We start from the raw sequence: 16,366 nt of genomic DNA on the forward strand, positions 1-16,366 counted from the left end.
TTACCTTATCTTATTATATGCACATTTGAGATAATACTTTATCCATAATATCCGTCTTAACGGTTCGAATTAAATTCTTTTTATAATCGTTGTCACTAATTTCGAGACAAAAATGCCACCTCTTGAGAAGAATTCAAAGTGTGGTTTGAGTTTTTTCAGAGTGCCTGTGCATGAACCTTCTAAAGTCGTCTTCCATATCAAAGGTACTTGATTCGGGTCAAATTTCCAGACCTTCAATGAGAATTCAATGGCCCTCCCATGTTTCCTGTAGTTCATAAAGTTTTCATTCGTAGGGTTATGCAAGATGAACAACTGTCCCGAAGAGGATATGGAGCCGAAAGTAGCCAGCCGAAAGTAGTCAAAAGGATGGAGGATAATATACAATAAACATATAAGTCGAAATAAAACAGTAGCACGGGTTGATGCTCATGGGGATGCGAGACTGTGGCACCGGAGACTTGGTCATCCTTCGAGTAGTATCTTACCTTCCTTTTCTGGTTTGATTGGTTTTAATTTAAGTTGGAATTCAAAAGTTATTTGTGACCCGTGTTGTCGTGCTAAACAAACACGGTCTTCTTTTAAGTTGAATGCTAAGCGGAATGAATTTTTATTCGGTCTTATACATTGTGACATATGGGGTGCTTATCATATTAAAAGTTTGAATGGGGCAAGGTTTTTCCTCACCATTGTAGACGATAAGAGTAGAGCCGTTTGGGTTTATCTCATGAAGGATCGGGGTGAGGTAAATCAATTAATGATTAATTTTTGCAATATGGTAAAGACTCAATTTGAAAAACAAGTTAAAATTGTCCAAAGTGATAATGGAACGGAGTTCCTCTCCGGAACATTAAAAAAATATTATAGTGAGTATGGAATTGTTTTTCAAACTAGTAATGTTGATACACCTCAACAAAACGGGAGAGTGGAACGGAAACATAGACATATATTAGAAAAAGCCCGAGCTTTGCGTTTCCAAGCAAACTTACCTGTCGAGTTTTGGGGGGAGTGCGTTGTAACTGCTGCGTACCTAATAAATCGAACGCCTACCCATGTTTTGCATGGCCAAACACCATATGAGATTCTTTATGGTCATCAACCGAATCTCGATAATGTGAGAGTTTTTGGTAGCCTATGCTATGTTCACAATAAAGAAAGACCCAAAGACAAGTTTAAAGAGAGAGGCACCCGTTGCATTTTCGTGGGATATCCGAAAGTAGTCAAAAGGATGGAGGATAATATACAATAAACATATAATCAATATATTGATTATATGTTTATTGTATATTATCCTCCATCCTTTTGACTACTTTCGGCTGGCTACTTTCGGCTCCATATCCTCTTATTTAGTGCTTCACATAATGATGTATTGTCTAAGGTAGTGGTAGGTAGTGCTGCACATAATGATGAATTGTGTTAGGTAGTGGTTCCCATAATGATGGGTTGTATCAAGTATATATGTATGTATCTTGCTGTGCATTTCTGACAATCAATACACCAATTGCTTTTCTTTTCTTCATGGCATCAGAGCATTGGCAGTTGAATTGATCCTGACATTTACACACAAAAAAAATACACACACAAAATTTACCCTCAAAAAAAAAAAAAAAAAAAAAAAAAAAAAAAAAACGACAACCATGACGGGACCAACTGCATCCGGAACACCCAAGGTGGAATTCATTTCACCATCCTCTCCACTTTACCTTCATCCCAATGAAAGCACCAGTTTATCATTAACTCCCAAGAAGTTTAATGGAGAGAATTATGATTTATGGGCCGATGCGGTAAGGAATGCTCTTGACGCGAAAAACAAATTGGCTTTTATCGAAGGCAAAGTTAAGAAGCCTATCACGCCTGACGGTCAAGAGGAGTCCCTCGAAGCAGTGGCGTGGCGACAAGTAACGCCATGCTCAAGGCATGGATAAGATGTTCGATTGACGAAGATTTACATGCTAGTATCGCTTTTACGGTACTATCATGGAAGTTTGGAAGGAATTAAAGGAGCGATATCTTTCTTGAAACGCCCTAGAGTACATCAATTGAAGGCGGAATTAAGCGACTGCAAACAAAAGAAAGATCAGTCTGTGGTCCAATATTACACAAATTTGAAAACCATATGGGATGAATTAGCAAGTTATAGCAAAGTGCCTCCGTGCACTTGTGGAGCGGCTAATGAAATGCTCAAAGAACGAGAAGAGGCGAAGGTCCATCAGTTCCTTATGGGACTAGATACAAGTCTTTATGGACACATCCGATCAAATTTGTTAATGGATGACGAAGTTGCCTCGCTAAGCAGGGCCTATGCACTAGTGCTAAGAGAAGAGCGGCATAAAGCAGTAACAAAGGGAAAAGAAGAAGTCCTCGATGCAACTGCGGCAATGGCGGCCAGAGTCACAGACGCGACGACTGCTCGTGCTCGTGCTCGGGTGAATAACAACTCTTTCGAAAAAGAGGAACCAGAAATTTTCCACTGTGGGTATTGCGGAAAACCATGGCACACCGAGGAAAATTGCTGGGATAAACCGGGCAATCAAGGCAGGGGGAGAGGACGCGGCGGTCGTGGACGGCGTGGCAGAGGCCGAGGAGGTCGTGGTAACTATCAGAGGGCAAATGCGGCTGGAGTTGCTGATGAAGGGAGTAATGGAAACCTGACAATGGGAGAATTAACACAACTCCGCACTCTCTTGGCGAAAAAGGAAGGTAACAGTAAACAAGCAGGTACGAATAATAGTTCATGTGACAGTTGGCTTCTCGATAGTGGTGCCTCGCATCATATGACAGGTCGACGTGAGTTACTCGACAATCTTCACAGTCAAAAACCATCGACTGTAGGACTACCAAATGGCTCGAAAATTATGGCTCATGAGCATGGAACCGTGACTTTATGTGATAACTTCATTCTTAAAGATGTCCTTTTTGTCCCGTCTTTAACATGCGATTTAATCTCCGTTCAACAACTCATTCAAGAAAACAATTGTGTAGTCACCTTTTATACTGATCATTGTGTTATACAGGACCTATCTACGAGGATGAAGATTGGACGGGGTGAGCATGAAGACGGGGTCTATTACTTCAAAGCTAGTCAAAAGGATGGAGGATAATATACAATAAACATATAATCAATAATGGTATCAGAGCCGAAAGTAGCCAGCCGAAAGTAGTCAAAAGGATGGAGGATAATATACAATAAACATATAATCAATACCTGTAGTTCATAAAGTTTTCATTCGTAGGGTTATGCAAGATGAACAACTGTCCCGAAGACTCTCGCAAATAACCGCCGACTGTCTCCGGATTTCTGGGGACCGGAACATAAGACCAAGTCCATGAAAGTTGCCTCAATAACAAAAGTAAAAGGTAAAAATCCTATCGATAATTTTGGGTACCCAAACACGGCTCCCTTGTTGCTAGTCATTGCAATAAAGGTCCATGGCGGCTACGATATGATCGGAGTAGTGAGACGCAAATTTAGGGTCGGAGATTAAAGAACACCAACGTTTGTTTACAAGCTTACATGCTACGATAGATACACAAATATGGTTGAAATATGGTTGGATCACCTTACACTTATTCTCATCCTCACTAAGTTTTAGATTGAACACTTTAACCTTTAAGTTAAATACTTATTTAGAGAATAACTTGGCACATACTTACCATTAACTTTGTGACAAAAAAATATTTATTAAAATAATTGGAGAAAATTTATAAAAAGAAATCCTTGATTTTATGGTAAAAAAAATATAGATTTCATAAAAACCCCTTTCATAACTCTTGTTTTCCATTATAAATAATATTCTAAAAAATAACTACTTTATATATACCGCGCATTGCGCAAGATCTATATTAATGCCCTATTAACTTAAAGTATAGGGTTTTTCTCATGTGAACCTTTATGTTTTTGAGTTTTCTCACCTATACCCTTACCTTTATTTTATCCTCACTTATACCCCTATACTTTTCATTAATTCTCAAATGTAGCATTACTATATTTTCCGTCAATTGATTCCGTTAGTTAGCTTCTCACCATTATTACACCACCTTCTTCATCCTTTATAGTTTATTATAGTCACCCCCATCAGTCATCCCCACTTCAATTCATCGTCTTCCAACCTCTAATTTTGAGACAATTAATAAAAATGGCTAAAAAAACATAAAATCTAATTGCGGTTCTTTCTAGTATCCTCTGATAACTCCTAACTTGTATAAGCAAAGAAAAAACTAGAAGAATTTGAAGCTAACTAATGGGTTTCTTGTGGCCACTAAAAACCCTTGCCACCATTTACAGGCTTTTTCTAATGAAAGGTTCCATCTTTCTTCCATTACTGTCAGAAATGTCAGCATTTTTGGGTTCCGATCATTGGCGAAGGTGTATTTACCTTGTAATTTTTCTGGATTTCTTTTGCTATTTAGTTCTCTTCATGGTAATTGTATTTTTTAACTTTCAATTTGTAATTAGCCTTGCTTAAGTACTTAATTATTTGGCGTTATTACTATCATTGATGTTGTTATTTTGATAAGTAGAATTAAAGGTGGTGTAGATTAAATGTGAAGGTTGTAATTATGGGAATTTGAGATTGAAATTAGAGTCATTAAACTATCAGAAAGATCAACTGACTACGGTGAGGGTAACTAAAAGCAATGTCGAAAGATTACAGTTAACGGAGCTAACGAAATCAACTGACGGAATGAATGGAAAAAAATAGGAAGGCTACATTTGAAAAAGAGTGGGAAGTATAGGGGTACAAGTGGGGATTAGAAAAAGGAGGGGGTATATGTAGAGGTGGACTCAAGACGGGCGGCCCCCGCACCACCACCCGCCTTCGCACCAATCTCAATTATTCCCACCCGCCAACCCGCCAACCCACCCGCACAACCCACCCCAATACCGGGCGGTCCCGGCTTCCTCTATTCCCACCCGCAATTTTTTTTTTTTTTTTTTTTTTTTTTTTTAAAGCTCATTTGTGCAATCGGGCCGGTTCAGTTCGGGCCATAATTTTTCCACTTCCGCCCGCTCCAAATTTTTCACACCCCCAGCCCGTGGTGCGGGCTCGGGTTCCCTCTCCACCAACCCGGCCCGCCTATAGCCCGGACCGGCCCGCACCAACCCGGCCCGATGTCCAGCTCTAGGTATATGTGAGAAATCCTAGAAACATAAGGGTATAGATGAGAAAAACCCTAAATTATAATATTTTCAGTTCTAACTTCTATTTATTAAAGCAAAATATAATGATCAGAAATGTAAACAATTATAAGGTATCAATATTATATAAATAATTTTATAAAAATATTATACTTTTAATACCGTGTATATAATGCACGGAGTATAAAGTAGGAGTAATAATATAAGTGCAATAAAAAAAATTGAATTCTGGGGCATTGTTTCTCACCAAAGCTCAATATCCAATTCATGAACATTCATAACAAAGAATTTTCAAAACAAAAGCTAGGTTTACAGATTTCTCGCATTGAGCAGCAAATTTGGAGATAAAAAAGACTCTTATGCAGGGAGTTAGAATGATGAAGACGCCATTGACGAGGAGCTGAAAGAGAAGGTACAATTGACCCAAATTAGGGTCTCAAATCATGAAATCTGTACTTCAAATTAGTACTCGGTAACAACATATTCCCCTGTCCCAATCATTTGTTTACCTTCCTTGTGTCTTGTAATTAGTATTTTAATCAAATGTAAACAATTGATTAAAACAAGGTTGAAATATTTTGGATTAGTTTGATTGTTTTAGGAGCCAAGGTTTATATAATCGGGTTTCGTCTTGTGGATTTAAGCTCAGAATGATTTGATGAGCTCCTTTGTTTCCCTGCTACTCTTATTTTTCCGTATTACTCCGTATATATATGAAGAAAACCCGTAACTATAAAATCATTTTATAAGAGACTTACTCGTAAAAAAGCTCAATCAGAATGTTACCTGTGTTTTCTCAAATTACATTTATGCAGTAACTTCAGTTCAGACGTAAGGTCATCATATTGTAAGTCAAAGTCTTCTCCAAACCCCAGTCGTCGCGTCATCATATACTTCCACTCACAAGTCTGCACATTGTAAGTCAAGAGTCGTCGTTAAAGTTTCCACTGAAATTAGTTGGTTTGTTGCAATTGTTGGTTATATTTCCACTCACAAGTCTGCATTCACCTGAAATACCTGTTTTGGTATCGCGACTAACATCTGTAGTGGCCTTGTTGCACTTGTTGGTGATTAGTTTCTTTAACTTTTGACGAAATTATAATCATTCAGTCGACAGTAGTGACATTAACAATTTACCATATCCGGGGCAGACTATTTATAGGCTGTCTTCCGAAAACTTGTTATATGTTATAAACTAGCATTACAATTGTACCTTCAGAGCAATGTGTAATACTGTAATAACTTGCGTACTGATTTGTACATTTATCGTTTTCAGCACAAGATATTGTAGCTGCAATGGGAATTCTGCCAATAACTCCTCAACTGTGAGGTGTAAATCTTCTGAAAGAGCGGCCCTGCTCAACTTCAAACACAGTCTCATCTATTTCGACAAAGGCATTGCATCTTCATGGGAAGGTGAAGAATGTTGCAAATGGAGTCGGGTGGGTTGTGATAACACAACCGGCCATATTCTCAAGCTCGATTTTAGTGGAGATGGGACTAATGACTTGTTGAAAATGGAGAAGCTCGAGTCCTTGGTGTATTTACTTGAGCTGAAACAACTGGAGAGCTTGGACTTGAGCCTCAATAACTTCAGTTATAGCTCAATTCCGAGATTTATGGGTTCCATGAAGAAACTCAGGTATCTCAATCTCTCATCTGCTTCTTTTGGTGGTTTAGTTCCTTATGAATTAGGTAACCTCACTAACCTACGAGTCCTTGATCTGGGTAGTGCGGCTAACGAGCTCACTGTTCACAGTTTAGGTTGGGTTTCTCATCTAAGAGAACTGCGCTACTTGAACATGAGTGGTGTGCAGATGAGTTATGCAAATGATTGGATGGAGTCGGTAATTGGACCGCTCCCTTATATTAGGGAGTTGCATTTATCTTCTTGTGGACTGACCCTTCATAATGTTATTCACAAAAACTCCTCATTTTCTGCCCGCCTTCCAATCCGATATTTAGATCTGAGTATTAACAACTTTAGCGGAGACATACCTCGTGTAGTGCAAAACCTCACATCTCTTGAGCACCTTGACCTTTCACAGAACATGTTATCAGGTGAGATTCCAGCAGCATTAGAGAAGCTATCAAATTTGGAGGAATTAGATCTCTCTCGAAACATCTTGAGCTTTATAGCATCCTCTCTTAGGTTTCCATCAAACTTGAAGTCCCTAGATCTCTATGGTAATCAGTTGAGTGGCAAAATACCAACATCAATAGGAAAACTTTCCAAGCTGAAAGATTTAGTTATTTGCTCCAATCCGTGGGAAGGTACAGTTTTGTCTGAACCCCACTTCGCTAACCTCTCAAGCTTGATAGATATAAACATAGAAGAAACATTGCTAACACTCGACCTGCCTTTAGATTGGGTGCCTCCATTCCAACTTCTATCATTCTCCGCAAGTCACTGCAATAGCAACGGACAAATTCCTCCATGGCTTCAAACTCAAAAGTCTCTAATTAATCTCGCTCTATCAAATGCAAATATATCAGGGCTCATGCCACAATGGTTTCATACAATGCCCCAACTTAGCACTGTCGACCTTTCTAACAACCACCTTAGCGGGTCTCCTATTTTTCCCATCAACTTTATGTCAATCAACCTCTGTAATAACTCTTTGTCTGGGAATTTTTTGTTGTCAAATGACAGTAAAACAAATGTATATCCTCAAGCTACCATCACAGCTCTCCTCAATAATTTCATCTCTGGACCGCTTCCAGAAAGTTTATGTCAAATAATGCCTAACTTGGAATATTTAGATCTTGACAATAATCAAATAAGTGGTCCAATCCCCGATTCTTGGTGCCAACTTACGTCATTGGTAGCTTTATATATTCAAAATAATAGCCTCAAAGGGGTGATTCCAAATTGTTGGGGATTAGGTCAGAGAATGCCTAAGTTGGAAATTCTTGTCCTTTCTAATAATCAAATTGAGGGTCCGATCCCCGATTCTTTGTGTCGGATTCCGTCATTGGTACTTTTAGATATTGGAAAAAATAGGTTATCTGGGGTGATTCCTACTTGTTGGTCCAATGTTTCAAGTTTTTCCATTGTAAACCTCTCATATAACAAGCTCAAAGGACGTATTCCCTGTTTTAATAACCGAACTGCGGACAAGTTGGGGTTCTACGATCATTTTTATTTGCATTTGAATGACAATATGTTGAGCGGAGAGATCCCTTCATGCTTGAGTGATCTCACGAATCTAAAATTTCTAGACATTGGCGGAAACCAGCTCTCAGGCAAAATGCACAAGTGGTTTAAAGCCGAAAAGTTTAGAAGCCTGAAAATACTTAGGCTGAGAGGAAATAAGTTTACTGGTACTATTCCAACGCATATATGCTCCTTGCCTTATCTCCAACTCATTGACCTTGGCCATAACCATTTTATGGGTTCTATTCCTGGTTGTTTAAGTAACCTTACAGCTATGACTTCACTCAATGCATCACAGGATAACTTTTTAAGCGATGTCAGTGAAGTAATCCAAGGTATAGAGCGTGCATATACGAGCACACTACAATATTTGGTGGATATAGACCTTTCCTGCAATAACTTGGTGGGTAGCATTCCCAATGACATCACAAAGATCTCCGGCTTGTTGAGTCTCAACTTGTCATTTAATCAGTTATCTGGAATGATTCCCGAGAACATTGGGGGTTTGAAATCATTGGTGTCACTAGACTTGTCAGAGAATAAACTGAGAGGAAGTATCCCAACAAGCATCGGTGAACTATATAGCTTGAGCCACCTTAACTTGTCCTACAACAATTTATCCGGTCAAATCCCGACTGGGAATCAGCTACAAACCTTATCTGATCAAGCCTCGATTTATGCTGGAAATCCTTATCTTTGTGGAGATTCTCTACCTAAGAAGTGCAAAAGCAAAGTTGACAAGCAAGTTAAGGGTAGGAGCTATAAGGCTAGCAGCGACAATGCGAAGAAGTTTGAGAAAATGGGGTTCGGCCTAGTTGTGATGTCGGGATTTGCTACTGGTTTCTGGGGTGTTGTTGGGTGTTTGGTGTTGAATACAAGGTGGAGGCATGTAGTTTTCCAGCGTCTCGAAGACATGTATAATTGGTTGTATGTGATAGTTGCTTTGAGGGTAGCTAAGATCAACCGGAGATGAGATGATTTGTGTGTTACTAAAATGATGTATACAAGTAACTAGCATTCTAGCACAATAAGCACTAATGATGTACGCGGTACGACTGTACTATGCAATGTAATTGTTACTTTATTATGGAAGCGTGATTATATTATGATGAAGCAATTTGTATCTCCTCTATTTGCTCTCCTTTTTTATATTATTTTATTTTCTTCTAATGGTCCAAATTTTATTTCAGGACGATCTCACAGTTAATTGGTTAGACAGGGAATATTTATTGATCAAGGATTCAAGGCTGTTTTATTTTTTGGACAAGCAATTTGATCCAGGCTCTTTATAGAAAATAGTGGTCCATTTTTTTTAGGTAATGGAGAGAATTAGGATCGCATACAAATTTACCCTCACAAGATGGTTAATATCTGATGTTGTGAGTTGATGTGTCCGTCGATAAGTTAATTAATCGTCCCCCAATGCTCTCGTGATTTTAAAATAATCACCACCTCAGAATCTAAGATCTCCATTAGACTCTACCTTTGCGGGCAAAATCTCAAAATTGCCTATTCATTTAGAAAAGCTGTAATTCTATCACAAATTCTCATTTGTGACGGTCGATATCCGTCACAAGCTTATGACGGGTCAAATAAAACCCGCATGGAAGGATAAAGACAAGTCATTTGTGATTCTCTATGCATTCTACTTTTTGTCTTATCTACCCATGTGGGTGATTGATAAGCTCATTATCGTACCATCTAATTGGCTTATTTTATGCATAATAAAGCGGCATTGAGACGTGATTTCACATGATTTACGTCACATTTACCATATTCTTAATGTCGGGTTAGTAATGGAGTTTTGAGCAATGATTGGAAGTAAAAACATGTCTTGAAAGCTACCATGGTAACTACTACAAAACATTTACAAGCAAGAAGGAAGACTAGCTAAGACATGAAGAAGTGAAAGGATGAAACAAATGAAAATTTGAAGCGTCGTTTGCATAAGGATCGACTTCAAATGGGTATATCTTGAGTTTTAGAGCTTGTGTCGATGCAAGGCTAAGTGGAGGTGAAAGCTTATGTTCTTAGCTTTCCAACGCCTGGTCACACGCCTCATTTGGCCAAGTAACGAGAGAAATATGGCTTTCGGAAAAAGTGTTGTCCATGAGCAAAACCACACCGTGCGGTTTTCTCATACCCAAAACTCGCACGGTGCGTGTTTTCTGGAATTATGCATTGTTGATTACGGGCTTGTGCTCAACTTAAAGCCCATTTCCTTCTTATGTTTGGACTATATATAGATGGATACCATTACATTTTCATCATCTTATGTTTTATTTTGTTAATTAAGTTGTAATTTGGAGATTATCATCTTTTAATTGGGATCTAGATCTATTATGGAGAACTAATCTCCCTTCTTAATCCAATCCAAAAGGTGTAAACTTTGGTTGTCCCTAATTGTTAATCTTTGTGTTTATTGTTTCTATTATGGAAATCTTGTTTAACTAAAGTATTAAGTGTGATTTCCTTGTTTTTTAATTAAATCAAGGTCCTTAATTTACATGTTGTTACGATTATTAGGTGTGATTTCCTTGTAATCTCATCTTTACAACACCTTGTTATTATGCTAATGAATGTGATTTCTTCTTGGCTTAATCATCAAGTAAATGATTAACTTGTAATTAGGCATTAATTGTGTTCACCGTATCTAATTACCCTTTATTGAATCTCTCATGCTTCTATAGTTCTATCTTGTTAATTTAACCAATGTATGTAATAATACTTGGTGGGTTGATAAGTTGGGTTAATTGATTAAGTGTGATTTCTTTGTCATTAAGGGATTGATTGTGTCTAGGATCGACCAAAGTGGTTCACTAATTGGGTTGGTTTAAGTTTCCTCTCATATTTGATAATTTCCTTCAATTACTTGCTTGCTTGTTACTCTCATTTGAATTTCAATTTGTTACTTGAACCAAACCAAAACCTCCCTTTTACACACTTGTCTTTCGTTTAAGGGTTATTCTATCCTATGCCCACTAGGCATAGGATAATAAACCAAAAATAGAAAGTATTAAATGATATTTTCATGGGAAATTGTAATATCTCATCACTTTTAATTTTCTTCACAAAAAATACATTTAATACTTTCCTATTTTAGCTTCTTATCCTATGCCCTAGTGGGCATAGGATAGAAAAACCGTTCATTTAATTGCAATTGTTCTATTTACGCATTGAAAACCGATTACAAATTCTCTTCCCTTGGGTTCGACCCTACTTTCCACTCTATTGATAATTAGTGAGGTTATAAATAGTTAATTTAATCGTTTTAATAGCGATGTTTTTAATGAATCGGTGATATCTTGGCCGTCATGAGCTTCTCACACAAGTGAAACCTATTGTACTTCTACTCGGTTTCGGGTTACAAAATCGGTATTTAATTGCTACAATCGCCCCACTATTTGATTAGGTAAGCCATGAACGAATGAAAAGAAAGCAAAGTCTCCAACTTTCTCTTGAACCTTCCTGTAATCCTGTTATTAATAACTCACTTTCCCCCCAATTACTTGCTTATAAATCAATCTAATCAAATCAATTTTAACCTAATTTTCATCATTATTCAATTCAATCCCAGAAACAACAATTCAACACAAAAGACATGGATTTCGAGCTACGAAGAGCGAGGGAAAAGCTATTAAAAGAACAAAAAGAGAGAAAAGAAAGAGCAAAATTGAAACTTGATCGTGAAAATAAAGCTAAAATTGAAGCTTCTCGTATACGTCAAGCTGTTGAATCTGCTCAACGTATTCGTCGTATCGATGCCGCCGAAGCTCAAGCTAAGGTTTCATCTTTTTGCTCTAATTTTTGTTGTTAGTTTGATTTGTAATTGAGTTTTTTTAATTTTGTTAATTGAATTGGGCAGTTTTTGTTTTGGCATTTTTATTTGATAGTTTGATCAAGCTAAAGATTGTTTTTGTTGCTCTAATTGTTGCTCTTTTGATTTGTAATTAGGTTGTTTTGTTACGTTAATTGGGTTGTTATATTGGGTTGTTTTTGTTTTGGCATTTGTGATTTGATAAATTGATCAAGTTTAGGGTTTTGTTGTTGCCCTAATTGTTATTCTTTTGATTTGCAATTGGGTTGTTTTATTTTGTTAATTGATTTTGTATTGGCATTTGTGATTTGGTATTTGTTGTCGGATTTTTGGGATGTTGAATTGTTGATTGAGATGAAGATTGGAAGCAAAATGGGGTTGTGGGATTGTAGGAATATGTGAATTATTTCGTCTATCCCATTCATTTGTTTACCTTTAATTGAAATCCGTGTAGAAAAGGAAGTATAGATAAGCACTTGACTGGGACGCTGTGAGTAATTAGATGGCAATGCTCTAAAGGAGTGATCTTTTTACGCTACGAATTAATTTAGGGAATTAATCATAAGATGTTAATCAAAGAACTGAAGTGGGGATTAGTATCAAGAAGGTGAAGTGATTGATTAAGGTATATTTTTAAGGAAGTTTATGGTTGGGCCGTTAGGAGAAACTTATCGCAAATATGGGACTTTAAGGTGGTGATAGTGGTGGTGGTAGTAATTTGACTCTAGATCTCTTGAATGAAAGAACCGTGTTTTGTAAGTGAGCAAGACTTAAATTGTAACATGTTGATTGAGAAATGAAGTATGGATTACATTTTAAGGTGTGTTATGTTGAAAAAGGTTTAGCCTTCTCTTGTTCGGTGTAGGATTAGCTGATTGATAGAATGGCATGGCTATTTTAGTGGATGAATTTGATTCGGGAAGGAAGAATGGTTCAGGCGCTCAGCCTTTGGTTATTAAGATATGATCTTTAGTGTGGTACAGCTAGCTTTAATGGATGAATTTGATTTGGGAAGGAAGAACGGTTCAGGCTCTCCGCCTTTGCTTGTTCAAGATATGATCTTTAGAGTGGTATAGCTAGCTTTAATGGTTGAATTAGACAGGAGAAGGAAGAGTGGTTTAGCTCTTTCTTGTTTAGAATATCATCTTTGAGTGTGTTATAACTAGCATGGCAGTTTTAATGGAAGAATTAGAGTTGAGAAGAAAGAGTGATAGGTTAACGGAAATTTTCAGCGTTGATGTGTTTGTTAGAGAGGTAGTTTGAAACTTTGGCTTGAATGAGGAAGTGAGGGACTTTAAAATCAGAGTAATAAGGGATTGTGATCAGGCGTAATTGGCGATTTCCTCTTTATTGCTTAACGATGATGGTCTTCAGGAAAAACTTAATCATGTAATAAGGGAGTACATGATTAAGTATATGGTTGAAACTAGGTGGAATTTCGGCTTAACATGATAGTTGCACAAATGAAACAAATTCTTGAGGTGGTTTGTATAACGTACTGATTTTTGCGTAGACTGTGATAGCAGTGTCTCTTCAAGTCATAGCCTTCTTGTGTGTTATTGATGTTGTTAGCATGGCAATGTGGGTAAGGAAACAGTAGCTTTTACCTAACCACAGTTGCGACCTCACACAAATCTCCTCTCTTACAACTTTTTTTAGTCGAGGCCTTGCTGGGCTGACAAAATAGTCAAGAAGGGAGGACATGAAGTTTCCACAAGCATGTTCAAAATGTCGTTCGGATAAGTTTGAGACTTGGCTTTCTAAACACGCAACAGGATAATATTCAGGGTCTATTCGTTGTTCTTCTTCTACGGCTCTTTAATGGGCATATGGTTCTTATGTCATTCCTGTTTACATGGGGTTTAGCCTAATTGATTTGCAAACATGCCACACTTGCACATTATTGAAATAAGTTTTCTAGAGTTGGAAAAAACTCAAAAAGCGAATGAGAGAGAGGACTCTGATAATTGTGAGATTCGGTTATAGAAACTATATGTTTGTTTTGACTTAGCAGACTTTGTGTAGTGTCTGTTGAGTGCACGTTTGGTGTAGGTATCTGTAGTTCCCTGTAAGATAATAATTAACACCTACATGAAATTTCTGACAGGCAGATCAACAGATGGCAGAAAGTCTTCTTTCTGGAGGAGGAATCATGTTTTCTCGGGTCTTAGAAGCTGTACCTTTTCCTGGTGTTGGAGATAAGATCAAGTTACCGCCAACTTGTTTTACTGAATTGTCTGATCAAGGTGCTTTTGACAAAGGACCTGTGTACTTCCGTTTATCCATCGCTGGGCAAGAACGTACATCTGACACCGCTAGTGTAAGTGAGGGCCACGGAGTGACTCATTCAGGCGTACTGGAATTCACAGCAGAAGAAGGACGTGTTGCCCTTCCACCACATGTATGGAACAACCTACTCTCGTCAGAAACGCCAATGACTCCGATGATTGAGGTTCAGTATGTCCGTTTGCCAAAAGGATCTTATGCAAAACTTCAGTCAGATGAGGTTGCCTTTTTGGAAGTACCAAATCATAAGGCTGTCCTTGAAACGACCCTTCGTCAACATGCTACCCTTTCTCAGGAGGATACAATCATGGTCAAACACGGAGAGCTTACGTTCAAGTTACATGTCCTCGAACTAAAACCCTCGTCCAGTGTTTCTGTCCTAGAGACAGATATTGAGGTTGATATTGTCAATCCATTTTCAACCTCAGACATAAATAAACAAACCGTTCTGAAGCCGCTCACGTTTGGATCATCAGAATCTGGGACCGTTGAGGAAGGGCAATATATGTACTACAAATTCACTCTCGGAAATGATGCTTGGAATATAATCTCTTCTCATGATGCTAAACTAGAAGTGAAGCTAGATGTTGACACAGGTTCAGGAGATACTGATCTTTACATGTCAAAGCATCCATTGCTTTATCCCACAAACCATCAGCATCAGTGGTCCTCACATGATGTGGGCTCCAAGACGTTGATACTTAGTTCGCGGGATCAGAATCTGGAAGAGGCCACTTTTAGTATTGGAGTTTATGGGTTCAAAGGGATATCAAAGTACACAATATCAGTAAATATTCAGGATAACTCCACTCGTGGCCAGCAAGCTGGTCTGTCTTCATCAGCCCTTGATGCAGATACACTGGAATGCGGGAATTGCAAGCATTTCATACCTAGTAGAAGTATAGCTTTGCATGAAGCCTATTGTCGTAGACACAATGTCATATGTCAGCATGCAGGTTGTGGAGTCGTTCTCCGAGTGGAGAATGCCAAAAACCATGTGCATTGCAGTCGATGTGGGAAGGCCTTTCAGCAGGCAGAGATGGAGAAGCACATGAAAGTGTTCCATGAACCCATCCATTGTTCATGTGGAGTAGTTCTCGAGAAAGAGGAAATGGTAAATATAAACTATAAAATCTAGTTTCCTTTCAGTGTGTGATGCGTGTATATTTATCGTGATTTTGTTTTTATATTGTGTACTTGTGGCTAGTTTATTTCACTTTTAACTTTTCGGCTTTCAGCCCTGGTTTTTTAAGATATGTTCTAATTTTTCAGGTCCAACATCAGTCTACAATATGCCCAATGCGTATGATAACATGCCGGTTTTGTGGAGATATAGTCCAAGCTGGGAGTTCACCTATGGACATGCGAGATCATTTAAGAGGACTTTCGGAGCATGAGAGCTTATGTGGTTCCAGAACTGCCCCGTGTGATTCTTGTGGGCGTTCCGTCATGTTGAAAGAGATGGACATTCACCGGATTGCTGTTCACCCAAACAACTGAAGATTCTGTTCTTATCAATTCTCATCCAACATTCTATTTATTCTGGAAGCTGGAAATTGTCTGTTCCGAGTTCCAACAAACGATCCATCTTTGTGGCAAGGAAGACCTAATTGAATGGAAGTATATACGATTTTGGAAAATGATCATGGGGGTTAGTTTATTACCTTGTTGGATTGGGCGAGGATGTTCTTTGTGAATTGTATCATGATTTTCATCATTTGAAGAAAATTGTACCATGAATTTGTGGCGACTGTTGGCCCGATTTTATATAATTGGGGATATTCAGGCATTCAGCTATACTGGTTTGTCATTGAAACTGTACGCTTAAACTCTTCATTTTTTTTCATGTCATATAGCCTCTCTTCTTGCCTGGCATTTTGCGGTGAACGTTATTTCCCCCATCCCCCCGATTATTCTAAAAGTGTGTACCCGACTGGTATTCAACCCAACCCCGATAAAATACCTCTAT

The 16,366-nt window shown here is 38.2% G+C and overlaps 3 protein-coding genes across 3 annotated transcripts; all 3 read left to right on the plus strand.

Annotated features, from left to right (window-relative positions):
- The first annotated feature begins 1,946 nt into the window (after window positions 1-1,946).
- Window positions 1,947-3,085, plus strand: LOC141640276 (uncharacterized). Its single transcript, XM_074449305.1, has 2 exons — window positions 1,947-2,715; window positions 3,012-3,085. Exons 1-2 carry the CDS (start codon window positions 1,947-1,949, stop codon window positions 3,044-3,046), a joined length of 804 nt encoding a protein of 267 aa, XP_074305406.1. The 3' UTR covers window positions 3,047-3,085.
- Window positions 3,086-6,474: 3,389 nt separating this feature from the next.
- Window positions 6,475-9,417, plus strand: LOC141593299 (receptor-like protein EIX1). Its single transcript, XM_074414143.1, has one exon. It carries the CDS (start codon window positions 6,655-6,657, stop codon window positions 9,265-9,267), a length of 2,613 nt encoding a protein of 870 aa, XP_074270244.1. The 5' UTR covers window positions 6,475-6,654; the 3' UTR covers window positions 9,268-9,417.
- Window positions 9,418-11,704: 2,287 nt separating this feature from the next.
- LOC141593331 (uncharacterized) lies at window positions 11,705-16,194 on the plus strand. The gene is made up of 3 exons (XM_074414144.1): window positions 11,705-12,078; window positions 14,219-15,511; window positions 15,670-16,194. Exons 1-3 carry the CDS (start codon window positions 11,896-11,898, stop codon window positions 15,895-15,897), a joined length of 1,704 nt encoding a protein of 567 aa, XP_074270245.1. The 5' UTR covers window positions 11,705-11,895; the 3' UTR covers window positions 15,898-16,194.
- Window positions 16,195-16,366: the final 172 nt, after the last annotated feature.

The sequence above is a fragment of the Silene latifolia genome, chromosome 1 (assembly GCF_048544455.1).
Source record: "Silene latifolia isolate original U9 population chromosome 1, ASM4854445v1, whole genome shotgun sequence".
Classification (NCBI taxonomy): Eukaryota; Viridiplantae; Streptophyta; class Magnoliopsida; order Caryophyllales; family Caryophyllaceae; genus Silene; species Silene latifolia.